The sequence below is a fragment of the Chiloscyllium plagiosum genome, unplaced genomic scaffold (genome assembly GCF_037043375.1).
Source record: "Chiloscyllium plagiosum isolate Xiang-an unplaced genomic scaffold, Cpla_swu_hap1 HiC_scaffold_27, whole genome shotgun sequence".
Taxonomy (NCBI): Eukaryota; Metazoa; Chordata; class Chondrichthyes; order Orectolobiformes; family Hemiscylliidae; genus Chiloscyllium; species Chiloscyllium plagiosum.
This window is the reverse complement of record NW_028270165.1, coordinates 36,875,682-36,903,503: the sequence shown is the minus strand read 5'-3', so window position 1 is coordinate 36,903,503 and position 27,822 is coordinate 36,875,682. Positions and strand designations below refer to the sequence as shown.

The window sequence follows — 27,822 nt, the reverse complement described above, 5'->3', positions numbered from 1 at the left end:
CAAGGGTCTGTTATCGTGGAGATAGAAAGATGCTGTGCTGGCAGGACAGAAAGAAATGGACACCGAGAACTCTTCGCCCAGCTAAATTCACATTGTTGTGCAGCCTTCTTGGTGTTCAGAAATCGTCCTCACGCAGCAATCTTACGGAAAGTCTATTGCAAAGTGGGCATCGCTTTCTTTGCTGCGACAGCACAGCAGTTAACATCTGAGCCCCAAGTGTCCCAGATGAAGAGAATCCGAGTGAAACCTTCACTCACTGAGAGTCATCCCCATGGCCCTGAGCTGAGGGACTGCAGGCAGTCCAACACGGAAGGGACGGTTAAAAATGAACCAGTTTTGCTCCCTCAGCCTCTCTGTCCCAGAGACAGGCAGTGGGACGGCACAAACACGTAGCATCATTCTCGCGCACAGAAGCTGTTCAGCCCATCGAGTCCACGGCGATTCTCTGTCACTTGCCTCTCTCTGAAGTTATTCACAATTGGTGATCTGTCCTAATAGTGGGGGAATGTGTCTCAGTCGTAATGCGGTTTCTGACAAGCCGACCGTTTTATCATTCACGTCCGAACCGGCGTGGCGAATTACTGCAGGGAATGGACAAAAACGTAAGGCATGTGTTTCAACTTTATCAGCTCATTGACATCTCAGAAAAGTGGTTTTACAATTCACTTCAGAGGAACTCGACGGAGAACAGGAGAAGACCACTCAGACCTCCAGAAGCGAGTCACTTCGCCTGCGTGAATTTGGCGAGTCGATCAGTATGATACATGTCACTCAGACACTCGAAGTTATGGGGAGCAGATGCAAAGGAAAGATATATAACAGAGACTCACGACAAAGGAAAGCTGCTCAAGGAGAGTTTGAGCAATAGCAATAGAGGATGGTCTCGAGCTATGGGCCTCTGGGTTGTGGGGCCCGCACGCTTTCGTTGCGTCACTCTGTGTTTAGTATGCCGTGCGTTTTCTCAGAACCCTTCAGCTTTTCGACAGGCACCTGGCACGCACGTTCCAGACACATATCAAAGATCTCCACTGCTGTTATGTAATATACTGCTGCGCAGAGGTGTGGAGGCTGTGTTAATATGAACATTCTGTTGGTCGAACATGACCACCGAATTCAATTTTGTGTCCATTGAATCTGCCTCTTTATCACTGTCAGACAGGGATTTACTGACCCTAACCATTCCTTGTACGAAAACGTTCTTCCGAATGTCACTTTTACTTCTTTTCCGCATGAATTTAAAACGCTGCCGAATCGTTCTCGATCCTTTCAGGCGTGGAAACACTTTCACGACATTGTTTCCAATCTCTAGTCCCCTCATGACTTGGAAAACTTGCCACGCCGGATTTCAAACTTCTGTTCTCCGAGGAGAGCTGTCCCAATTTTCCAAACTACCTTCATCGCTGACCTTCCTCAAACACGGGACCACTCACGTCAACCTGTTCAACGCTATCTCCAATCATTTCACTTCCTGGCTACCTGCCCCATTCGTACTCCAGGGAGCCCAGCCTCGTTTAACGAAGGTGCCTTTTGAGAAGTTTAATTGGGCATTTTTGCACAAGTCAAGAAAGCCGGGATCTCCCGCAAGTCTGCCCGTTAGAAGACCCAATGCGAGAATCATACCCCTAGACCAACGAGCCACTGGCTCCAGCACCTCCTGAACCAGCTGAGACTTGCTCAGTGTGAAATACATTCGCCATTGTTCTCAGAATTGCAAGCAGCAAAAGAGTTTCCAGAACAGTGCTTCTCATTCTGTCTCCCTGCTCATTTTGTTCATTTTCAAATTAACAAAACCAGCAGGTCTTGTCCATCTGTGGAGAGAAAGGAGAGATAATGTTTTGAGCCCAACGATCGGTCTTCGGAACTGATGGAATGAGTGGGCGGGTAAAGACCGTGGAAGAAGGTGGACAGGTTCTAAAATGATTGAACTCGGCGTTGGGTCCTGAAGGTAGCACGGTCTCTCAGGAGAAAATGAGGTTCCGCTCTTCCAGCTTGCGCTGTGCCTTGTGGGAGCACTGCAGCAAATCAGAGACTGAAATGGTGTCATGGGAACACAGTGGGAAGTTGAAGTGACAGGAAACTGGAAGCTAACGGTCTATGGGAGAAAGGACACAGAACGGGGGATGTGCTACAAAAGTGTACGGAAAAGCCACACCCCCAGACCAGACCCTGAACTACAACCATCAGAACACAGACAAGAGAAGCTGCATTAGGACGCTGTTCCAAAGGGTGACTACACACTGCAGCACTGCCGACCTGTGAAAGGAAGAAGAACACGTCTACAGAGGCTTCACCAGGAACGGATAAGCCCGCAACTTCATCCACAAGGGCCGAGCAGACAAACAACGAGACAAGGATCTGCCACGACCCAACACACTCACCACTTTACCTTATATAATAAACCTCACAGAACTAATAGCCAGACATCTCCGACCACTCGGATTCATGACAGCACATAAACTGACAGCCACGCTCAGACAACAACTCACCAGAACAAAAGACTCAACCACATCATGTGGAAAACAAATATAGTTTACAAGATTCCATGCAAAGGCTGCACGAAAAGTCGACAGTACAGGATAAACAGGCAGACAACTAGCAATCTGTAACCATGAACAACATCTACCCATTAAACACTATCTCTGGTACCCACACAAACACAGATGACAAGGACGATAAAATCGACTGGGACAGCACAACGGTCATAGTACATCTAAACAGAGGTCAGCCAGAGAAATTCAACAAACACGGCACTCATCCACGGACTCCACCAATAAACACATTGACATATGCCTATCACTGCAGCGAACAATCAGAACGGTCAAACAAAAACAGCAGAAACAGAGCCAAATACATTCCAGAAGACACAGTACAGCAGCGCTTCACAGGTGGCTCCAACGCACTGAAGATGTCAACTAGACAGAGGATGTAACGCCTGCAAATCAACTTCCCAGCTCGGCGAGCTGCGACAATCGGCAGCCGAGCTACAAAGCTTTCCGTAAATCTTGAACGGAAGTGTAATTCCTGCCGAAATTTGAGAGCATCCTGTTTATGTCATTCAGTTCCTGCAAGCAAAAACTTTGTTGTGATTCTGTTCGCCGAGCTGGGAATTTGTGTTGCAGACGTTTCGTCCCCTGTCTAGGTGACATCCTCAGTGCTTGGGAGGCTCCTGTGAAGCGCTTTGTGCTGTTTCCTCCGGCATTTATAGTGATCTGTATTAGATTAGATTACTTACAGTGTGGAAACAGGCCCTTCGGCCCAACAAGTCCACACCGACCCGCCCAGACCCATTCCCCTACATTTCCCGCTGCACCGAACACTACGGGCAATTTTTTTTTTAGCATGACCAATTCACCTGACCTGCACATCTTTGGACTGTGGGAGGAAACCGGAGCACCCGGAGGAAACCCACGCAGACACGGGGAGAATGTGCAAACTCCACACAGTCAGTAACCTGAGGGAGGAATTGAACCCGGGTCTCTGGCGCTGTGAGGCAGCAGTGCGAACCACTGTACCACTGTGCCGCCGTGCCACTTCCGGTTGTCAGTTCCAGCTGTCCGCTGCAGTAGCCGGTATATTGGGTAGAGGTCGATGTGCTTGTTGATAGAATCTGTGGATGAGTGCCACGCCTCTAGGAATTCCCTGGCTGTTCTCTGTTTTGGCTTGTCCTATAATAGTCGTGTTGTCCCAGTCAAACTCATGTTGCTTGTCATCTGAGAGAGATCCCGGGTTCAAATCGCCGTTTCGGACGTGAATGACAAGACGGTCCGCATGTCAGAAACCGCATCCCGGGGACAGAATGACAAGCAGATGTTCTGAAAATTCTTTGCTGCTGGCAATTCTTGGAGCAATGTGGAATGTACTTCACACTGAGCAAGTTTCAGCTGGCTCAGAGTCTCCAGTGTACATTGCTCTCTTTCCCGCCAGCTCTTTCCTATTCACTCAATGTCGTCATTAGCAGCTTTCCCGTATAACGGCGCATTGTTGTGCACCTCGCCTTCTCATCTGCTTCCCAAAAAACTTCGACGTAAATATTTCACATTGATGCACAGGCCCAATGTGCACAGTTGAGATGACACACTCGTGGAGCTCTGCGGGGTCTTCTCCTGTTCTCTGTACCCCATGTTGAGGAGGGCAATGCTTGTCACTGGTCACTCCGGTGTCAGAGAAAAGTTTAGAAAGAAAACAGTTTAATTTTCTGCCAGTAGAGAGGGCCCGGTTCCTGGGGACGGGCAACCGGCGGCAGAGAGACAGAATGAGAAACAGCTGTTCATAGAGTCATAGAGATGTACAGCATGGAAACAGACCCTTTGGTCTCACCCGTCCATGTCGATCAGATATCCCACCCCAATCTAGTCCCACCTGCCAGCACCCAGCCCATATACCTCCAAACCCTTCCTATTCATATATCCATCCAAACGCCTCTTAAATGTTGCAATTGTAGCAGCCTCCGCCACTTTCTCTGGCAGCTCATTCCATACACGTACCACCCTCTGCGTGAAAATGTTGCCCCTTAGGTCTGTCTTATATCTTTCCCCTCTCACCCTAAATCTATGCCCTCTAGTTCTTGACTCCCCGACCCCAGGGAAAGGACTTTGCCTATTCATCCTATCCATGCCCCTCATAATTTTGTAAACTTCCATAAAGTCACCCTTCAGCCTTCGACGTTCCAGAGAAAACAGCCCCTGCCTGTTCAATGTTAACTATACTTCACTCTGATCAGACTCAGCTGGTTCAAGAGGTAGAGCGGGGGCGCAGGCGCTCTGTCTTTGTGGCTCGTTGGTCTAGGGGTATGATTCTCGCTTTGGGTCTTCGATGACGCGGACGTGCGAGAGATTCCGGGTTCAAATCCCGGACGAGCCCGCGTTTCATGACTTGTGCAAACGTGCCTGTTCAATTTTCTCAAAAAGCACCTTCGTTAAACGAGTTTGGGCTCCCTGGCGTACCAATGGAACAGAAAGCAGCGAAGTGAAATGATTGGCGATACCGTTGAATAGGTTGACGTGAGTGGTCCGGTGTTTGAGGGCTGTCAGCGATGAGGGTCGATTGGAAATTTGGGACAGCTCTCTTCAGAGAACAGAAGTTTCAAAATCTGGCCCGATTGAAGCTTTCCAAGTCATGCGACGTCGAGACAGAGAAAGTAATGTAGTCAAAATGCTCCCACGCCTGAAAGGATCGGCACCGATTCGGCAGAGTTTTAAAGTCATGAGGAAAAGAACTAAAAGTGACATTAGGAAGAATGCTTTCGTACAGGGAGTGGTTGGGGTCAGTAAATCCCTAACTGACACTGACAAAGAGGCAGATTCATTAGACGCAAACGGGAATCCGATGGTCATGTTTCAAGTCACAATGTGCAGAATTACATGGAGAAGACAAGAGTATGTTACGAATAGAGACCCACGTTCACTTACTGTGTCGACCCAGCAGAGCGAAGGTGGGCCGCATGGCGTCTATTCAGAGTGAAATCACAGTTCGACCAACAGAATGTGGGAAGTTCGAAAAAGTTTATATTTCCACAGCCTCCATACGTCTGCGCAACACCATATAAGACGACAGCAGTGGAGATCTTTGACATCAGTCTCGAACGTGCATGCCACGTGCCAGACGAAAGGCTGAACGAACCTGTGGAAATGGGCGGGCATAAGAGCAGAGTGGCGCAGCGGGAGCGTGCTGGGCCCATAACCCAGAGGTCGATGGATAGAAACCATCCTCTGCTATTGTTCAGTGTCTCCTTGAGCGACTTTTCTTTGTGATGGCTCTCTGTTCAGCATTGAGACTTCCTGCGTGTCTGAATGCCCCGTATCATACCGATACTGTCGCGAAACTCACACCATTTAAGTAACGTACTTTTGGAGGTCTGAGTAGTCTTCTCCTGTTCTTCGTCGGTTTCCTATGAACTGAATCGCAAACCCACTTCTCTGAGATGCCAATGAGCTGAGACGCATACCTTGTGATTTCATGCCTTCCCTGCCGTAATTCGCCTCGCCGGTTTGGACGTGAATGACAAGAGGATCAGCATGTCAGAAACTGTATCACCACTCAGACACAGTCCCTTAGTATTCGGACAGATATCACTGATTGTGAATAACCTCAGACAGAGACACGTGGCAGAGAGTCGTCGTGGACACGATGGGCTGGACCGCCTCTGTCGGCGGGAGAACGATGGTACGTGTTTATGCCGTCCCGCTGCCTGTTTATGGGACAGAGAGGCTGAGGGAGCGACAATGGTTCATTTAACCGTCCCTTCTGTGTTAGTCTGCCTGCAGTCCCGCAGCTCAGGGCCGTGGGGATGACTCTCAGTGAGTGAAGGTTTCACTCGGATTCTCTTCATCTGGGGCACTTAGGCTCAGATGTTAACTGCTGCGCGGTCGCAGCGATGAAAGCGATGCCCACTTTGCGAGAGATTTTCTGTAAGATTGCTGCGTGAAGACGAATTCTGAACACCAAGCAGGCTGCACAACAATGTACTCATATGAATCTACTTGAGGGAAGAGTCCTCGGTGTCCATTTCTCTCTGCCCCACCAGCACAGCATCTTTCTATCTCTCCGATAACAGACGTTTGGAGGAAATTCACAATCAAAGTTACTCACTTCCCACTCATTAGATTACTTACAGTGTGGAAACAGGCCCTTCGGCCCAACAAGTTCACACTGATCCGCCGAAGCCCAACTCACCCATACCCCTACATTTATCCCTTACCTAACACTACGGGGAATTTAGCATGGCCAATTCACCTGACCTGCACATCTTTGGAGTGTGGGAGGAAACTGGAGCACCCGGAGGAAACCCACGCAGACACGGGGAGAAGCTGCAAACTCCACACAGTCAGTCGCCTGAGGCGGGAATTTAACTAGGGTCTCTCGCGCTGTGAGGCAGCAGTGCTAACCACTGTGCCACCGTGCCGCCCACAAAGTGTAAGTGATACCTCTCACCCCAAGGGATTGGGAGTTAAAGAGCAGAAGAGCGAATGGACTCTTCCCTCCCTCCAGAAAAGCGGACAAGTAGAAACAAATTGGTTTAATTATCCGCCAGTGGAGATAGACCAGTTCCTGGGGATGAGACAAATATCAGCGCACCGGGGACAGAATGACAAGCAGATGTTCTGGAAACACTTTGCTGCTTGCAATTCTTGGAGCAATGTGGAATGTATTTCACACTGAGCAAGTTTCAGCTGGCTCAGAGTCTCCAGTGTACATTTCTCTCTGAGTTTATATTTGCACATCGGCGACATGTCTGCACAACAGCACATGACACTACAGCAGTGAAGATCTTTTGACGTCATTCTCGAACAGGCAAGTCACACGCCAGATGAAAAGCTGAATACTTCTCTGGAAAAGCTACCGTGCAATGCAGGAGAATGGCACAACGGGTGCATGCTGGGATCATAACCCAGAAGCGAAACCATTTTCTCCTACTCACTTAATGTCTTTAGTAGCTTTCCCGTATAACGGCGCTCTGTTCTTTTCCTTGCCATGTCATTTGTTTCCTAAAACTTCGGGTATCTGAGCTCAATATATCACATCGATACACAAGTGAAATTTACACAATTGCGCTGGCACCCTTGTGGAGCTCTGAGTTGTCTTGTCCTGGTCTCTGTCGGTGTGTCCTGATCTCATGTGAAACCTCTTCTCTCAGACGGCAACGAACCGGTGAAATTGAAACACATGACTTGCTGTTTTAGTCCATTTCCCGCAGTAAAGAAACCAACGGTGTAAGAAAAGACTTCCTGCAGGATTGTTGTGTTAAGACAAATTCTGAGCACCAAGCAGGCTGCACAAAAATGCACTGATATCAATTTACCTGAGGGAAGAGTCTCCGGTGTCCATTTCTCTCTGTCCCGACAGCACAGCATATTTCTATCTCTCCATTAACAGGACATTTGGAACAAGTTCAAAGTTGCCCATTTCCTACGCATGTCTGTAACTGACTTCACCTGCCTCACGTAATAGTGTGAGAGAGCAGAAGAGTGAATGGGCTCTGCCTTCCACCAGCACAGCTTGCAAGTAGAAACAAAATGGTTCAATTATCCACCAGTGGAGAGAGCCCGGTCCCTGGGGACGGGACAAACAGCAGCGTCCTGGAAGCAGCGAGACAGATTGAGAAGCAGATGTTCTTGAAACTCTTCCCTACTTGCAATTCTGGGAGCAATGCACAATGTATTTCGTACTGAGCAGGTCTCAGCTGCTTCCGGAGGTGGCTGCAGCCATGGCTGGTGGCTCGTTAGTCTGGGCTATGATTCTAGCTTTGGGTCTTCGAGCATATGCAGCCGTGTGAGAATTCCCGGGTTCCAATCCCAGACAAACCATCATTCCTTAAATTGACCTGAGCAAAAATATCTGATGAAGTTTCTCAAAAAGCCGCTTCGTTAAATAAGATCGGACTGCCTGAATTAGGGACGGCGCAGACCTGCCATTGCAGTGAACACGGCGAAGAGAAACACTTGTTCAAAGTGAGAACAAGTATTGCAGATTTTTCGCCCGCGCAATCCGAGTCTGAATGAATCCTCCACCTGTATTCCGCTCAATTCTGAGTGTGATACTTCAGGAAGCGGGGAAGTGAAGTGATTGCAGACAGCGCTGAACAGGTTAACGTGAATGGTACCGTCCTGAGGAATGTCAGCAATGAAGGGAGATTGGAAAGTTTGGGGCAGCTCTCTTTGGAGAACAGAGGGCTGAAAGCTGGTCTGATTGAAGTTTTCCACGTCATGAGGGTTTTAGACAGAGGAAATAATGCAGTGAAAATGCTCCCAGGCCTGAAAGGATCGAGAACAATTTGGCAGAGATTTAAAGTCATCAGGAAAATAAGTAAAAGTGACATTAGGAAGACCGTTTTCGCACAGGGAGTGGGGTCAGTAAGTCGCTGTCTGACAGTGACAAAGAGGTAGATTCAATGGACACAAAAGGGAATTCAGTGGGCATGTTCAATGTAACAATGTGCAGATTTACAGGGAGAAGGCGACAGAATGAGACACTTATTTACATATTGTGCTGAGCCAGCAGAACTAAAGTGGGCTGCGTAGCCTCAGTCTGCGCTGTCACACATTTCGTGATTCTGAGTGAAATCGGAGTTGGACCAACAGAACGTGGGAAATTTGACAACGGGTATATTCTGCCCAACAGGATACTCCATCACAGCAATGAAGGTGTTTTGACATCATTCTCGAAGGTACATGACACAATGCAGATTCAAAACCGAGTATTCCTTTGAATCACTGAGTAATTTGTTTACAGTTATTCAGTTGAGGTGAGCGGAGTTGCGCATTGGGAGCCACTCCAGTTGATAGGTCGAAGCCGTTTTCTCCTGTGTGATAGTCCCACCCGCACTCCAATTTGCCTGTGCTTCCAGTCAGTAGATGCAGATTACTATCCCATACTGATACACGGGCCACGATGACCCAGCTGTGGTGACAAGCTTGTGAAGGGCTGAGTGCTCTTCTCCTGTTCTCTGTCTGGCTGCTATGATCCGAATCATCAAACCTCTCTTCTCCAAAATAGGAATAAACTGGTGAAGGTGAAACACATCAGTTGCGTTGTGTCCCATGCGCAGGAGGCCCTGCAGTAATTCCCCACGCTGTTTCACACAGCAGCATCCTCTCGGTGAATTACGCTTGGCTAAAAAATCGATTGAACCAAATCAGTGTCCGCCACTGGATCTTACTGACACCGTTTATAAAATTCAGGCTCACCGTTAATGTGGAGAGAGGATGCCAGACTGTAGTTTCCGCTCCTTCTGTTGAATAAAGATAATTTTAACTGTGTCCAGTGAGAGGAAAGGATTTGCTGTTGGTGGGAAACATTTCTATCTGAACTCGCATTCACTCTCCTGATAGATTGAAACATAAAGCTGGAAGTCTCTGGATTATGTTGTAAATGTATCGGTATGACATTATTCACACCGCGCTGTCACCAACTGAACAAAGCGGCTGCCCAGAGGGAGACGGCTGTGTTTAAATCCCGTGATGAACGGGGGGAGCTGAGCATTTACCCAAACAATGGGCACACCACCTCCCTGACACAGTGTTCACAAATCAAATTGACAGCAAAGCTTCACGTGTGATCGAAAGTTTCCGCAAAGAAGATTTGGCTCAGTAGATATCCGGAGTAAACGAACTCCTTTCTTGATTTGAAATGTAAGAAGTTGACGACAGTGAGCCTGACGTGGTTTGAATACGCAACCTTCGGATCTGGAGTCAGACGTGCTCCCGGCGCGCCACAAACTCACGCATCGTTCGCGACGCGATATTCATGCTTAAGGGAAGTGATCGCACTGCAATGATTTTACGTTATGAGCAACAACGGAGATCAACAGTTCATGTCTGTCTGTCTCTCCCTCCTCTCCTTCTGTCTCTCGAAACAATTTCCAACTCTACCTCAATAAAAAGGTGAAAGAACTGTGGATGCTGTACATCAGAAACAAAAAACAGGAGTTGCCGGTGACCCTTCCACAGAACTGATGGTAATTTGGAAAACGTTGGTTTATATGCAGGAGATATTGTGGGAGGAAGGCGGACGCAGTAAATGATAGATCAGGACAGAACCCAAAGCGAGGGAAGAACTGTGGACAGGAAAGGGAGTTGAGAACGATCTGCGTGGGAGGGTGAATGGAGACTGTTCGTGGCTAAGAATAGATCGTGTGTAATGACAGACTATGTGATAACAAGGCTTGGTGTGTGTGGAAGGGACGAGGATACTATGGATTTCAGGCCCTAGAATTATTGAATTCGATATTGGGACCGGAGGGATGTATGCTCCCCAAGTGTAATATTCGGTGCTCTTCGTTCTGCTGGTGCTGAGCTTCGCTGGAACACTACAGCAAACCTGAGACAGAGATGTTGGCCAGGGAACAGGGTGAGGTGTGGAATTGGCAGGCAACTGGAAGCTCATGGTCTTTTTTGCGGGCAGAACGTAAATGTTCTGTGCAGCAGTCACCCAGTTTATGCTTCGTTTCCCCCAATGTAGATGAAACCACATTATGAGCAGCAAATGCAGTAGACTGGGTTGTGGGAAGTGCAGGTAAAGTGCTGCTTCACCTGGAAGGTAAGTTTGGGCCCTTGAGGAGGGAGCAGGTAAATGGGCTGGTGTCAGATATTCGGCAGTTGCAGGGGAAAGTGCCGTTGGACTATTGGGGTGGGAATGGGGGTAGCGTTGATGGGAATGAAGGAAGAGTGGACCCAAGGTATAACTCCTGCCCATTTAGCTATCTGCCAAATACAGGAATTTGTTAAGTGTGTACAAGGACATTTTCTAATTCACAATATGGATGTACATACTGGCGAGGGTGCAAAACCTAAGGGCCAACAACCATAATTATATTAACATTAAAATAGTGATTGAAAATAATATATCAGATCTAAAAGTTGAAGTTCTAAATTGGAGGAAGACTCAGGTATTAGGCAAGATCTTTCAAAAGCTGATTGGGGACAGATGTTCGGAGGTTAAAGGGCTGCTGGAAAATGGGAAGCCTTCAAATATGAGATAACAAGAGACCAGACACAGTATATTCCTGATTCGGAGATGCCGGTGTTGGACTGGAGTGTACAAAGTTAAAAATCACACAACACCAGGTTATAGTCCAACAGATTTACTTGGAAGCACACTAGCTTTCGGAGCGACGCTCCTTCATCAGGTGATTGTCTGATTTCGAGTATATTCCTGTTAGAGTGAAAGGAAAGGCTGGTAGGTTGGGGAATGCTGGATGACTAGAGAAAATGAGATTTTGGTTAAGATAAAGACGGATGCATATATCAGGTATCGGCAGAGAGATCGAGTGAATCCTTAGAGTATAAAGGCAGTAAGAGCATACTTCAGAGGGAAATCATGAGGGCAAAAAGGGGACATGAGTTAGCTTTGGCAAATAGAGTCATGGATAACCCAAAGGGTTTTTATAAATACATTAAGGACAAAAGGATAACAAGGGAGAGAATAGGGACCCTCAAAGATCAGCAAGGCGGCCTTTGTGTGGAGCTGCAGTAGATGGGGTGGGGGGTGCGGGATACTGAACGGATATTGTGCATCAGTGTTTACTGTGGAGAAGGGCATGCAAGATATAGAATGTGTGAAAGTAGATGGTGACATGTTGAAAAAATGCCCATATTACAGATGAGAAATTGCTGGATATCTTGATATGTATAAAAGTGGATAAATCCCAAGGACCTGATCAGGTGAACCCTAGAACTCTATGGGAAACTGGGGAAGTGATTGCTGGGCCTCTTACTGAGATATTTGTATCATTAATAGTCACAGGCGAGGTGCCGGAAGGCTAGAGGGTTGCTAACGTGGTGCCACTATTTAAGAAAGGTGGTAAGGAAAAGCCAGGGAACTATAGACCGGTGAGCTAGACATCCGTGATGGGCAAGGTTTTGGAGAGAATCCTAAGAGACAGGATTTGCATGTATTTGGAAAGGCAAGAATTGGTAAGGGATAGTCAGCATGTCTTTATGCTTGGGAAATCATGTCTCATGAACATGATTGAGTTTTTTGAAGAAGTAACAAAGTGGATTGATGAGGGCAGAGCGATGGACGTGATCTCTCTGGACTTCAGGAAGGCGTTCATCAAGGTTCCTCATGGGAGACTGGTGAGCAAGGTTTAATCTCATGGCATGCCGGGACAACTAGCCATTTGGATACAGAACTGGCTAGAAGGCAGAAGACAGAGAGTGGTGATGGAGGGTTGCTTTTCAGACTGAAGGCCTGTGACCAATGGTGTATCACAAGGATTGATGCTGGGTCCGCTACTTTTTGTCATTTATATAAATGATTTGTATGTAAACTTAGGAGGTATAGTTAGCAAGTTGGCAGATAACACCAAAATTGGAGGTGTAGTGGACAGTAAAGAAGGTTACCTCAGATCACAACGGGACCCTAATCAGATGGGCCAATGGGTTGAGGAATGGCCGTTGGAGGTTAATGTAGATAAATATGAGGTGCTGCATTTTGGAAAAACAAATCAGCGCAGGACTTTTACAATTAATGGTAAGTTCCTTGAAAGTGTTGCTGAACAAAGAGACCTTGGAGTTCAGGTTGATAGTTCCTTAAAAGTAGAGACGCAGGCAGATTGGATAGTAAAGAAGGCGTTTGGTGTACTTTCCTTTGTTGGTCAGAGCATCGAGGATAGATATTGGGAGCTCATGTTGCCACTGTACAGAACATTGGTCAGGCCACGTTTGGAATATTGCATGTAATTTTGGTCTGCTTCCTATCAGAAAGATATTGTGAAACTAGAAAAGGTGCAGAAAAGATTTACAAGGATGTTGCCATTGTTGGAAGTTGGAGGGTAGGAAGGTTTTATGGAGATTTGGGCCAAGTGCTGGCAAATGCGACTAAATTAGGTTTGGATATCTGGGCTGCATGGATGAGTTGGACCGAAGCGTCTGTTTCCGTGCTGTACATCTGTGTCACTCTGTGAGACTCCATGGGATTCTCTGCCCAAGAGAGCAGTTGAGACAGCTTCATGAAGTATATTGAAGACACAGTTGGATGGGTTTTTGCATGGTAGGGGAATTAAGGGTAGTCGGGATAGTGCTGGTTGGTGGAGCTGTGATCTTAATGAATGACGGAGCAGGCTTGACCAAATGGTCTACTCTTGCTTCTGTTACTATGAATCTCCATCACTGCATTTCCCGCGGCAGGAGTTTTCCCACGGCACAAAGGAGGTTTTCTAACGTATATTTACACCCCTTGCTTTGCTTGAACACAAACTGCATTGACTTGGAGGAGAGTGGGATTTGCAAAGTGTCCTCCCCTCCACACGTGCCTCAACTGCAGGGCAGCTGTCCGGTCCGCCCTCCATTGTTGACGTCACAATGCGGATGCACCCCTGTCAGTTTCAGTGTGGAACTCCCTCCCTCTGGGCAACATCTGGGAGCCAAACAATGTCTCCCCCTTTCCATATACCATCCTCCAGCAGCGAGGGGGAAGGGGAGGTAGGGGTGGGTGAAACACTGTTCACTTGTAGCAACTGGAGTGAATCCAGGGAGGGAGCAGACACTCCAAAGGTGCTCAAATACTTTCTATCTCTTTTGAAGCTATTTTGCTTGCGTATTCCCTCAGTTTGGCACGTATACAGTTTGCACCCTAGAAAAGGATTGCTACTTTCCTCATGTTCACAACTAAAAGGTCTGATTCTCAAGGTACTGAGCAGCATTTAAGGGATTGACACATTGCTCAAAAAATGTGGGCCCCCGCGGCTTGTGGCTCGTTGGTCTCGCGGTATGATTCTCGCTTCGGGCCGGCTGGTGCGTGGGCATGCAAGAGATCCCGGGTTCAAATCCCGGGCGAGCCCTTGTTTCTCACATTGCCTTGTGCAAAAACGGCCAGTCAATACTCTTAAAAAGCAGCATCATTTGACGAGATCCGACGGCCTCAATTAGGGATAGGACAGAGCTCCCGTTACAATGAACGCGGCAAGGACAGCACTTATTCAAAGCGAAAGCGTGTTTTACTTCACACAGAGGGTGGTGGGCGTTTGGAACGCGTTGCCAGCAGAGGTGGTAGAGGCAGGCACGGTAGATTCTTTTTAGATGCGTCTGGATAAATGCATGAGTGGGTGGGGAGTAGAGGGATACAGATGCTTAGGAATTGACCGACAGGTTTAGACAGTACATTTGGATCAGCTCAGCCTTGAAGGGCCTGTTCCTGGGCTGTAAACTTTCTTTGTTCTTTGTTCTATATGGTGTATATCTCATAATGTTGGCTGTTGTAAAAGTTTCTGTTGTAATTCTTATTCACCTTCTAATGTAGTCATCGAGTTACGTCCTTTTTGTCATAATTTTTTATTTAATCGGTCAGCAGGAAGTCATTCAGCAATTTTACTGCCTTTCTTTTCTCAAGCAGCCTTAACATTTCATTTTCATATCCTTGATTCAGCTCCATTTCCAGCATCTTTGTAGGCAGTTTGTTCCATGTTATTGTCACTGAAATGTAGTTTTCCTCCATGCACAGCTAAGGCTATCTGGCTGCATGAGGGTTTTCAGGTTTCTGTGGCCTGGATAATATATGATCAGCAGACATCTCGCAATCTACAGGAATTGCCATCTATGTTATGTTCATTAACTGTACTGACAGTGATCACTTATTTTGTGATTTTTCTTTGTAGGAAGACGTGCAGAAAGAAATCTTATAGCAAATGATACATCAACTTCTGACAGAGCCACTTGATTCATTGGGACTTGAATATCAGCAGCCATTCCAATCAAGAAGGCATGTTTGCTTTTGTTTGTTTGAGAGATTTTGGACAGTCCTGTGGCAGGAAGAATACTGAGACACCGAGTGAGGGAGATTCAGTGCGCTGACTGTGAAAAGTGCTTCAAACCATTTACTCAGCTTGGAGGAATCAAAGTCTCACCCCTCAAGGTGGGAAAGGCTATGTACCCGTTCTGTTCTAATTTCAATCCCAGAGCAACACAAGGAAAGCTCCCTCCAAAGGGGAAACCTTGGAAATGTGGGGTCTGTGGGAATGGATTCGCTTCCCCATCCCTGCTGGAAACCCACAGACGCATTCACACCGGGAGAGGCCATTTACCTGCTCAGTGTGTGGGAAGGGCTTCAGTCGGATCAGCCATCTGCAGACGCACGAGTGAGTCCACAAGGGAGAGAAGCCATTCACGTGCCCCATGTGCGGGAGGGGTTTCACTCAGTCAGCTGCACTGCTGACCCATCATCGGGTCCACCCTGGAGAGAGGCCATTCACCTGCTGTAAGTGCCGGAAGGGATTCACCTGCTCCTCCCACCTGCGGAGGCACCATCGAGTTCACGCGCCATCGCAGGGGGATTGAAGGAGCGATGGCCGAGTGCTAAGTGCTTATGCACGAAATGTCAATTCTCCTGCTCCTTGGATGCTGCCTGACCTGCTGTGCTTTTCCAACACCACACTCTCGACTCTGAACTCCAGCATCTGCATTTTTCACTTTCTCCTCGATGGCAAGGTTGGACTTGTCTTTTATTCACTCATTCACTCCTTACAGCCTGTCCTTTGTTGTGGTCTAACTGCAAGTTTCAGAAAGATTTCTGCAGCTTTTTTTTTTGAAAAAAATAACATTCTTCCCGACTTTAATGAAGTTTCTGAATATATGGTTTTAGTTATTCTCAATTTTAAATATCAGCTATATCTCACATGCCGTGTTTTCCAGGTAAAGTCAGCACCATCCATTCTCTCTCTTCCCTGAGAAAGACTTCATACAGCGATCAAAGAGGGCTGAGGCACGAGAAAGGACGATTGTGGGGGTGGGGTGTGGGTGAAGGGGTCGCTGGTGGTGGTGGAGAAGGGAAGGAAATGGACAGGGGAACAGACTGGGGTTCAGAGGGTTGGGGGAGAGAATAGAGGGTGCAGTGTGAGGAGAGAGAATGGGCAGGGGGCAGTGGATGGGGAGAAAATGGACGGGGGGTGCAGAATGTGAAGAAAGAGACAGCACAAATGCCACCTTCTCCAGGCCTGGTGTCAATGTCCCACGAACTGGAACCCACTCCTTCCACATTTCTCAAAATACGCGTCGCTAAGACAGTGGAACCATATCATCCCTACAGGCCATTCACACCGACCTTCCCAACAGCATCCTACTTAGACTCACTCGATTACGCTACAGCCCTGCAGTTCCCCATGGCTATTTTCTGACGAAGGGTTTTGCCCGAAACGTCAATTCTCCTGCTCCTCGGATGCTGCCTGACCTGCTGTGCTTTTCCAGCTCCACACTCTCGACCCTAATCTCCAGCATCTGCAGTCCTCACTTTCGGGGTAAATGTTCTACTCCGAGTCTTTTAGATCTTTTAAAATCTTTCCTCCACATCCTCAACCTTTACCCTCTAATTTTGGAATACCTCTACCCTGGGAAAAACACAGAAACGTTGAGCAGCCAGACAAAATGCAAAAGAAATAAAATGTCGAGGCACAGGGAAAAAATCGGCAAAATAAAATAACTTCGCCATTTTTTTCTCGTAATCTCATTTGGACGCTTAATATTTGTCATGATCGGGAGATGCCCGTGTTGAACTAAGGTGTACGAAGTTAAAAATCATACAACACCAGGTTACAGTGCAATAGGCTTGTTTGGAAGCACTAGCTTTCGGAGCGCTGCGACTTCATCAAGTGCTTGTGGAATATAAGATCGTAAGATCATAAATTCTGTGTCTTACGATGTTATACTCCACAATCAGCTGATGAAGGAGCAGGGCTCCGAAAGCTAGTTCTTCCAAGTAAGTCTGTTGGACTATCACCAGGTGCTTTGTGATTTTTAACTTGAAAATTTGTAACAAGTTCCTGCACACTGAGCATGCTCCGCGGTGTCAGCAAGTACTGCACATGACCGCCAGTGTCAGCAAAGCACTGCGCATACTCTTGGGTGTCCGCAGAAACGGCGCGCGAGCTCCTTTCCATGGAGCAATGGAGAACCTTGGAGGACCGGAAGGAGTCTGGTCCTCCTGCCAATCAGAGCCGGCCATTGTCGAAATGCGGAGGTTGGACCATGAGCTCTGAAGTTGTTGCTGCTCTTTTCTCTCTGCATAAGGTTAAACTTCACCCCAGACTGTAACTTCCTTCCTCTGACTAACATTTGTGAGTACAACAGTGTTTTTCTCAACACGTTTTCATTCTGGGGTTCAAGAGTGAACCGAAGGAGGGGCCAGACTCTGGAAAAGTTGATCCCGGTCTGTGTGTCAACTTGCAAACACATGGCAAATGCAGTACCACAATGTGAAGTTCTAGCCTTTGCAGTGTAAAAAAAAGCAGAAAGGAGGTGCATTGTTTAAATGGTGATATGTTGAGATGTGGCGAAAAGAGATGCTGGAGATCAGAGTTGAATATTGTGGCGCTGGAAAACCACAGTCGGTCAGGCAGCAACTGAGGAGGAGAGTCGACGTTTCGGGCACGAGCCCTTCATCAGGAGTGATGTGTGGATAGACAAAGGGCCCTCAGTGTCCTTCTACACCAGTCACTGCCAGTTGTCAGAAAGTGCAGCAAGCAATGAGCAAAGCAAGTGGTATATCAGCAAGAGGAATTGAGTTCAGAAGTGGGGATGTCTTCCTGCAGTTAGGTCGGTTATTGAATGTATTCAAGGCTGAGTTCATGTGACTTTGAAGAACAAAGACGTTTTGGGAGAAGGCAAAAAAATGGGTTTAAAACCAGTACAGAACAGTTACAGAGTCGAACAGCACAGAAAAAGATCATTCAGTCGAACTAGTCCATGCTGGCGGTGTTCTGAAAGTAAACTGGTCCCACCTGCCAATGATTGGCCCATATTGGCCCATTGGCGATTTAATGATTTGATTTTGTATCAGAGTCAATTTCAGTCACTATCTCTGGTTTATGGTGTGTCAGGGTGGGATCACTTGTATCAGAATTGCATGCAATACTCCAAACGTGGCCTAATCAATGTCTTCTACAGTCGCAACATGACCTCCCGACTTCTGCACTCAGTGCACTGACCAATAAAGGCAGGCATATCAAACACCTTCTTCACTATGCTGTCTATGTGCGACTCCCCTTTCAAGGAACTATGAACTTACCATCGAGTCATACAGCATGGTCATGGACCTTTGGTCCAACCAGTCTATGCCAACCATAATCCCAAACTAAATCAGTCTCTCCTGCCTGCTGTTGGCCTGTATCCCTCCAAACCTTTCCTATTCATGTACTAAAACAAATGTCTTTTTATTGTACACGCATCCACCACTTCCTGAGGAGGTTCATCCCACACATCAACCACCCTCTGTGTAAAATTAGTATTTGAATGGCAAGGATGAAGTTGAATTGAAATGGTTCATTAAAATAAACAGCTTCTACCAAACCCCGTACAGCAGGTATGGTAGCAACTCCAACTCTGGAGTCTCTCAAATCGGTATTTCCATCGTGGAGGGTGGAGTAAAGTGTTGGATTCACAGAGGTGGGGGTCTTCTGAGAGTGTAAAGCTAAAATTAAACCCCGTGCTTTGCTTGAACTCAAACCGCATTGACGTGGAGGAGATCGAAAGGAGTTTGCAAAGTGTCCTCCCCTCCCCATGTGCCTCAGCTGCAGGGCAGCGCAAGCACAGTGCGTCCCCACCCCCACCCCATTGTGGACGTCACAACGTGGAGGTAGCCCTGTCAATTTCAGAGTGAAACTCCCTCCCTCTGGGCAACATCTGGGAGCAAAGCAACGTCTCCCCCTTTCCATTCCTCATCCTGGGAGGGGGAGAGAGAGAGGCGTGGGGTGGGGGGGGGGATGTGGGGTGGGGTGGAGACTGTTCGCTTGTAGCAACTGGAGTGACTCCATGGAGGAAGCAGGCTCTCCAAAGGTGCTCAGATGCTCTCTGTCCCTCTCAAAGGTATTTTCCTTGTGTATTCCCTCAGTTTGGCACGTATAGAGTTTGCACCCTGGAAAAGGTTTACTTCTTTCCTCATGTTCAGAATTATAAGGGTAGTTTCTCATGGAACTGAGCAGTATTTAAGGGATTGGCACATTGATTTCAAAGGAAGACATATGTTGCTTCATATGGTGTATATCTGATTTTGTTGGCTATTATAAAAACTTTGATGTCATCACCCGTTTAGGGGGCGTGGTTGGAAGAGTCCTCCAAGAATTCAGAGTTAAAAATCACACAACACCAGGTTATAGTCCAACAGGTTTAATTGGAAGCACACTAGCTTTCGGAGTGATGGTCCTTCATCAGGTGATAGTGGAGGGCTCGATCGTAACACAGAATTTAGAGCAAAACTTTAGTGTGATGTAACTGAAATTATACATTGAAAAATTGATTGTCTATTAAGCCTTTCATCTGTTAGAATACAGTGATCGTTTCACTTCTTTCATGTGTAAATCACAAAACCCTTTTTTTATAAAGTTGCATTCTCGGGTTAGCTATTAACAATGGTGATAGCTAGACAATATGTTGAAGGTGTTAGCCCTCTGTGTTCTCTGTCTATGACCTGATGTTTGGATTGATTCTAATCCAAAAAGTGAGATAACAGAGTTTTACTTCAATTCATGCAGTTTTGAGCTTAGAGTTCTACATGAATGTATGCAGTTTTTGAGCAAAGTGCAATGTAACTCTGCAAGTACAAATTCACCCCACAAAATATATGTGTGCATGTGGGTGTGTGTGTGTGCGTGGGTGTGTGCGTGCGAGTCACTGATAAAACTACACAGCGACATCAACAAGTTTCATCCCACCATCAAACTCACCATGGACTACTCTCAACTGTCTGCCTCATTCTTGGACACGTGCGTCTCCATCAAGGATGGACACCTCAGCACCTCACTCTACCGCAAACCCACAGACAACCTCACAATGCTACACTTCTCCAGCTTCCACCAAAAACATTAAAACAGCCATTCCCTATGAACAAGCCCTACGCATACACCAGATTTGCTCAGATGAGGAGGAACGTGACGGAGACCTGGAAGTACTCAAGGATGCCCTCACGAGATCGGGGTACGATGCTCAACCAATCAACCAACCAGTTCCGACGTGCCACAGCAAGGAACCGTAATGACCTCCTCAGGAGACAGACACGTGCTGCAACTGACAGGGTACCCTTCTTTGTTCAGTACTTCCCAGGGGCTGAAACATTACGCCATGTTCTCGGTGACCTGCAACACATTATCAATGAGGATGAGCACCTCACCAAGACCTTCCCCACACCTCCACTACTTGCCTTTAAACAACCGCCAAACCTCAAACAGATCATTGTTCGTAGCAAACTGCCCGGCTCTCAGGACAACTCCATGCAACCCTGTCACGGTGGACGCTGCAAGACGTGTCAGATTGTGGACATATATACCACTATTACGCGTGGGAACACCTCCCACCTTGTACATGGCAGGTACTCATGTGACTCAGCCAACGTTGTCTATTTTATACATTGCAGGCAAGGATGCCCGGAGGCATGGTACATTGGGGAAACCGAGCAAAGGCTACGACAACGGATGAATGGGCAACACACAACAATCAACAGATAGGAGGGTGGCCTCCCAGTTGGGGAACACTTCAGTGGTCCAGGACATTCAGCGTCAAACCTTCGGGTGAGCATCCTCTAAGGTGGACTTCGGGACAGGCAGCAGACGAAAGTGGCCGAGCAGAGGCTGATAGCTAAGTTCGGTACCCATAGGGAGGGCCTCAAAAGGGACCTTGGGTTCATGTCACATTACAGGTGATCACCATTGCACTACACACACACACTGATATTCCTACACACACACACAGACACAGGTACACACAGACGCGCACACAGACACCCACACACACTCCCACATCACACATGCACCTCCTCACAGACTGAAGACCCTCTGCACTCACTACACACACACTTTCTCAAACTTGCAACCCCCACCCCAGACAGACAGACACACACACACACGCAGACAGACAAAGACCCACATGCACACATATATTTTGTGGGGTGAATTTTTACTTGCAGAGTTACATTGCAATTTGCTCAAAAACTGCATACATTCATGTAGAACTCTGAGCTCAAAAACTAGATGAATTTATGTAAAACTGTTATCTCACTTTTTGGATTAGAATCAATCTAAACATCAGGTCATAGACAGAGAACACAGGGGGCTAACACCTTCAACATATTGTCTAGCTATCACCATTGTTCACAGCTAACCCGAGAATGCAACTTTAAACAAAAAGGGTTTTGTGATTTGCACATGAAAGAAGTGAAACTATCACTGTATTCTAACAGATGAAAGGCTTAACAGACAATCAATTTTTCAATGTATAATTTCAGTTACATCACACTGCAAATTTTTGCTATAAATTCTGTGTGTTAGGATTGAGCCCTCCATTATCACCTGATGAAGGAGCGTCGCTCTGAAAGCTAGTGTGCTTCCAATTATAGCTGTTGAACTATAACCTGGTGTTGTGTGATTTTTAACTTTGTACACCCCAGTCCAACAGCGGCATCAGCAAATCATGACCCACCAAAAGAAAGTCTTGATGCGTGCCTTCCGTGCAGCCAGGAGCATGCGCGTTTTCTTCCTGATACCGGCAGTATGCGCTCTGGCGATGCTGACAAAATTTAAGTGTCTAAATGCCAAGTGAAGTAAAAATAGGGGAGATTCACAATTTTTCCCCCCGGTGATATTTACCTTTCCAACACGCCTCATGATTTTATAATTCGAAATAAGGTCACCCATCAACCTGTGGTCGTCAATAAGGCGACCAGAACTGTACTCCCAATCTTAGCCACATATCCCAATCTTGAATCAGACTGGTTCTATTAACCAAAGTAGAAATTTATAAAATATTACATGGATTGGCTGCCTGCAGTTTGTGTGCTTTTTGAGCAAAATTGAATATGGCTTCACCAATATTGCAAAAATCCTGTACAACCTCAACATGATGTCCCAATTCTTACACTGAACGGCTTTAACAATGAAAGCAAGTGTGCTAAACGCCTCTTTCACCACCCTGTCTACCAATGATGCAACTTTGAAAGAATTATGTACCTGATTTGGAGATGCTGGTGTTGGACTGGGGTGTACAAAGTTAAAATTCACACAACACCAGGTGATACTCCCAACAGGCTCATTTGCAAGCACAGCTTTTGGAGCGCTGCTCCTCCATCAGGTGGTTGTGTCTTATGATCCTGCTACACAAACACCCAATGAAGATGTGTGAATTTTAACTTTATGTACCTGAACTCCTCCACCCCACCCCATGTCTCTGTTCTACAAGGACCCTACCATTAACTGTACAAGTCCTGTCCTTCCTTGTTTTAGTAGAATGCAACTTCTTGCCTTCATCTGTTACTCTCTCAGACACACCCAATACTCACACCGTCTCACAGGCTTATACTCCATCCATCACACACTTCATTAGCATGCATGCATAAATTCGCATGCACACACAAGTCTCTGGAGTGAATTTGCATTTGCTGAATTATATTTGCAGATATATTCAATTTTGCTCAAAAAGCACACAAACTGCAGGCAGTCAATCCATGTAATATTTTATAAATTCCTACTTTGGTTAATAGAACTAGTCTGATTCAAGATTGGGATATAGACTCGAACCTCACAGCTTTTTTGCGTATCTGAGCTGAGATGTCACCTATTTTTATGAAACCTTAAACCATCTCGAGAAGGTGAATTAAAAATAGTTCAGGAGTTTACATATTAACGAACTGAAACCTGCAACCCATGGTAAAAGATGAAAGACTAATCCACAATCTAGATTTGTACAATATATCCTATCAGTTGTATGATACTGAGCTTTTGTTCTAAATTCAGTGTCTTAAGATCCTGCTCCACAGCTACCTGATGAAGGAGCAGCATTCTTAAACCTGGTGCTTCCAAATAAATCTGTTGGACTTTAACCTGGTGTTGGGTGATTTTTAACTTTATCCACCCTAGTGGACACAGCCCACACCTCCCAGCGCTGCCAGGAAACTGTACAATGCCGATGACGTGATGTAGTACCTGCACTCCTGAAAAATTTACAATTTCTAACAATACTGGCTACTCATTCACTGCTGCAACCGATACACAACATTGGAAACATAGGACAGGAGGTTATAAGAAATGAGCACAGCAGGTCAGGCAGCAACCGAGGAGCAGGAACATCAACGTTGCCCGATATGTCGATTTTCCTGTTCCTCGGATGCTGCCTGACCTGCTGTGCTTTGCCAGCACCACTCTAATCTCCAGCATCTGCAGTTCTCACTTTCACTTGTAAGAAATGAGCAGTTTTAAAACAAAAACCTGTTGCAGTTCAAAGCTCTCAATGAGAGTCTGAGCTCGGCGGGAAGTTCAGGTAATCTTTATTGCGACCCAAATTTGTTACAGCTTCAGAAGCTCCCAGCAGAAAGACATACAAAAAGTAGCAATTTTTAAAAAACAGCTCAACGTCAAAGTGCACACACCCCCTCCAACCCCTCACTTTCTTCATTATTGGTCACCACCAAGTTGTCCCTTTGTAATTGGATCCTTGGTACAGCCTTAACCCGGAGGAAGTATTGCCTCACTCAGCAATTTCAACCCATACCTTGTCTCCAAGTAAGTTGGACGGGCAGGTGTAGAGTCAACCACACTGCTGTGGGTCTGGAGTTACGTGTAGGCCAGACTGGGTAAAGGATGCAGCTGGGACGACTGAGTGAATCCTCTCCCACAACGACAGTTTCCTTCCCTAAAAAGGAACTGAGTGAATCAGATGGGGGTTTTCTTCCACCCCCAGCCCACCGTCAATGGTTTAATCGTTAAATTCCAACCTCCAGATTTCGGACCATCTGCCGCGGTGGGAATCGAACCTGGAGCCCTGGAATTGGGTTGGTAGTTTAGTCGGTAATGACGGCCGTTAGTCCTTCAATCCCCCTGCAATGGCACGTGGACTCACAGGTGGGAGAAGCGGGTGAAGGCCTTCCCACACTCTGGGCAGCTGAAGGACCTCTCCCACGTGTGGACCCGCTGGTGCCTAAGCAAGGCAGAGGAATCGTTGAAGGCCTTCCTACACTCAGGGCAGCTGAAGGGCCTCTCCCCTGTGTGTGGATCCGCCGGTGGGTTAGCAAGTTGGAGGCCTGGGTGAAGGCCTTCCCGCACTGCGGGCAGCTGAAGGGCCTGTCCCCCGTGTGGACCCGCTGGTGGGTCAGCAGAGCAGAGGAATGGCTGAAGGCCTTCCCGCACTGGGGGCAGCTGAAGGGCTCTCCCCCGTGTGGACCCGCCGGTGGGTCAGCAGGTTGGAAGCCTTGGTAAAGGCCTTCCCACACTCAGGGCAGCTGAAGGGCCTCTCCCCTGTGTGGACCCGCTGGTGGGTCAGCAGGTTGGAGGAATTGATGAAGGCCTTCCCACACTTGGGACAGAAGAACGGCCTCTCCCCGTGTGGATCCGCCAGTGGGTTAGCAAGTTGGAGGCCTGGGTGAAGGCCTTCCCGCACTGGGAGCAGCTGAAGGGCCTCTCCCCTGTGTGGACCCGCTGGTGGGTCAGCAGAGCAGAGAAATGGTTGAAGGCCTTCTCGCACTTTGGGCAGCTGAAGGGCCTCTCCCCCGTGTGGATCCGCCGGTGGGTCAGCAGAGAGGAGGAATTGCTGAAGGCCTTCCCGCACTCTGGGCAGCTAAAGGGCCTCTCTCCCGTGTGGATCCGCCGGTGGGTCAGTAGGTTGGAGGCCTGGGTAAAGGCCTTTCCACACTCTGGGCAGCTGAAGGGCCTCTCCCCCGTGTGGACACGCTGGTGGGTCAGCAGGGTGGCGGCCTGGGTAAAGGCCTTTCCACACTCTGGGCAGCTGAAGGGCGTCACCCCTGTGTGGACCCGCTGGTGGGTCAGCAGATTGGAGGTCTTGGTAAAGGCCTTCCCACACTCAGGGCAGCTGAAGGGCCTCTCCCCTGTGTGGACCCGCTGGTGGAGCAGCAGGTTGGAGGAATTGATGAAGGCCTTCCCACACTTGGGACAGAAGAACGGCCTCTCCCCGTGTGGATCCGCCAGTGGGTTAGCAAGTTGGAGGCCTGGGTGAAGGCCTTCCCGCACTGGGAGCAGCTGAAGGGCCTCTCCCCTGTGTGGACCCGCTGGTGGGTCAGCAGAGCAGAGAAATGGCTGAAGGCCTTCTCGCACTTTGGGCAGCTGAAGGGCCTCTCCCCCGTGTGGATCCGCCGGTGGGTCAGTAGGTTGGAGGCCTGGGTAAAGGCCTTTCCACACTCTGGGCAGCTGAAGGGCCTCTCCCCCGTGTGGACACGCTGGTGGGTCAGCAGGGTGGCGGCCTGGGTAAAGGCCTTTCCACACTCTGGGCAGCTGGAGGGCGTCACCCCTGTGTGGACCCGCTGGTGGGTCAGCAGATTGGAGGTCTTGGTAAAGGCCTTCCTGCACTCTGGGCAGCTGAAGGGCCTCTCCCCTGTGTGGACCCGCTGGTGGGTCAGCAGGTTGGAGGAATTGATGAAGGCCTTCCCACACTTGGGACAGGAGAACGGCCTCTCCCCCGTGCGGATCCGCTGGTGGGTCAGCAAGTCGGAGGAACTGATAAAGGCCTTCCCACACTCGGGGCAGGAGAACGGCCTCTCCCCGGTGTGACTACGCCGATGAATCTCCAGGGCAGATGGGACACAGAAGCCTTTCCCACAGTCGTCACACTTCCACCGTTTCTCCACGGGACGGGATTCCTCGGGTTTCTCCATGGCCAAAGCTTCAGCCGCACACAAACGTGTGCACAGCCCCTCCCCGGCGTGAATTCCTCTTTCTGGGCTGTTCAACTGTTTCAGGCTCCACTCTCCGTGTACCGCAATGGTACGGTCTCTCAGCCAGTCCCACGGATGCTGAAAACGTACTCAAACAGGAACCACAAAGCTTTGCTTCTTCTCACAGAATCATAGTTGAAAACAGTTGCGATCCCGATGGATTGAGTGACTGTCAGACATTGACGTCAAAGTGAGGACTGCAGACGCTGGAGAGTCAGAGTCAAAAAGTGCAGCGCTGGTAAAGCACGGCAGATCAGGCAGCATCCGAGGAGCAGGAGAGTCAACTTTTCGGGTAGAAGGCCTTCATCTGTTAATTTTGAAACTTCCGTCTTCAGATCTTCAAATATTCTGTAAAAAAAGAGATTACAAATGTCTCACTCTCAGTCCAGCGTGGGAATTCTGAACAAGCAATTCTACTTTCTGTGGAACATTCTTTTCTTTTATTATTCCACAAAATTGAAAGCACCATCCCACTCTCTCTCCCCCTCTGTTCTCACTCCATTCTAACTAATTCTCCTGAAGGTGCTGATTCAGGATCTCACAGGGGCAGAAAAGCAAAAACATTAAGACTGACATCTCTCTGAATTTTGGATAACTCCACCTGAAAGTTAACATTGGGATACTGCTGAGAGTGAACAGGTCTGATTTTGGGAAGCAAAACAAAAGTTCTCTTTTCTTTAGAGAATCCCCACAGTGTGGAAGCAGGCCACTCAGCCCAAATATTCAACACTGTCCCTCCGAAGGGTAACCCAGCCACACCCATTCCCTTACCCCTATTGCTCAGCATTTACCCCCTAATTAATGTGCCTAACCTGCATGTCCCTGGGCACTATGTAATTTAGCACGGTCAATCCATCTTAACCTGGACAAAGTTAAAAATCACACAACATCGGGTTATAGTTCAACAGGTTTATTTGGAAGCACTCGCTTTCAGAGCGCTGATCCTTCATCAGGGGACTGTGGATGAATAAGATCATAAGGGTGGCACGGTGGTGCTTCGGTTTCCTCCCACAGTCCAAAGATGTGCAGGTTATGTGAATTGGCCATGCTAAATTGCCTGTAGTGTTAGGTGAAGGGGTAAATGTAGGGGAATGGGTCTGGGTGGGTTGCTCTTCGGAGGGTCGGTGTGGACTTGTTGGGCTGAAGGGCCTGTTTCCATACGAAGTAATCTAATCTGAGACACAGAATTTATAGGAAAACATTATAGTGTCCTGCCACTGAAATGATGTATTGAACAAAACTGGATTATTAAGTCTTTCATCTTTTAGAATGGGTTGCAGTTATTATTACCATGCAAATCCCAGAAATTCTTGTAGGTCACTTTCTCAAGATAACTTGATTTTATAGCAAAATGTGACATCTCAGCTCAGACAATGCATTAAAGGTGCGAGGTCAGAGTCTGTCTCTTTCCCAATCTTGAGTCAGACTAGTTCTATTTCCAAAGCAGTATTTACAAACTATTACATGGATTGACTGCCTGCAGATTGTGCATTTTTTGAGCAAAATAGAATGTATATGCATTTATCATTCTCCAAGTTCAAATTCACCCCCATGGACTTATAAGTCTGTATGTGCATGAGAGAGAAAAAAAGTCTATTTCTGTGCTGTATATTTCTGTGCCTGTTTGATAACAGTCATGATTTAGAGATGCTGGTGTTGGACTGGGGTGGACAAAGTTAAAAATCACACAAC

The 27,822-nt window shown here is 47.6% G+C and overlaps 1 protein-coding gene and 1 non-coding gene across 2 annotated transcripts; one reads left to right on the top strand and one right to left on the bottom strand.

Annotated features, from left to right (window-relative positions):
* Positions 1–468: 468 nt before the first annotated feature.
* Positions 469–26,070, bottom strand: LOC148143625 (uncharacterized). Its single transcript, XM_087975250.1, has 4 exons — positions 25,408–26,070; positions 24,878–25,240; positions 2,871–3,021; positions 469–581 (listed from the first exon to the last, which is right to left on the bottom strand). Exons 1-4 carry the CDS (start codon positions 26,068–26,070, stop codon positions 469–471), a joined length of 1,290 nt encoding a protein of 429 aa, XP_087831376.1.
* Positions 4,771–4,860, top strand: trnap-ugg (transfer RNA proline (anticodon UGG)). The gene is given in 2 exon segments: positions 4,771–4,806; positions 4,825–4,860. It is a non-coding gene; the product is annotated as a tRNA-Pro (tRNA).
* Positions 26,071–27,822: the final 1,752 nt, after the last annotated feature.

What these genes read in the sequence shown, in the direction of transcription:
- LOC148143625 (XM_087975250.1), bottom strand. Translation starts at nt 26,070, where the DNA reads ATGGAGAAACCCGAGGAATCCCGTCCCGTGGAGAAACGGTGGAAGTGT. An exon ending in CTCTGCTGACCCACCAGCGG is followed by an intron (nt 3,022 to 24,877) that starts GTCCACACAGGG and finishes AAATTTCGGCAG; the next exon opens with GAATTACACTTCCGTTCAAG. An exon ending in GCCACCTGTGAAGCGCTGCT is followed by an intron (nt 582 to 2,870) that starts GTACTGTGTCTT and finishes CATTCCCTGCAG; the next exon opens with TAATTCGCCACGCCGGTTCG.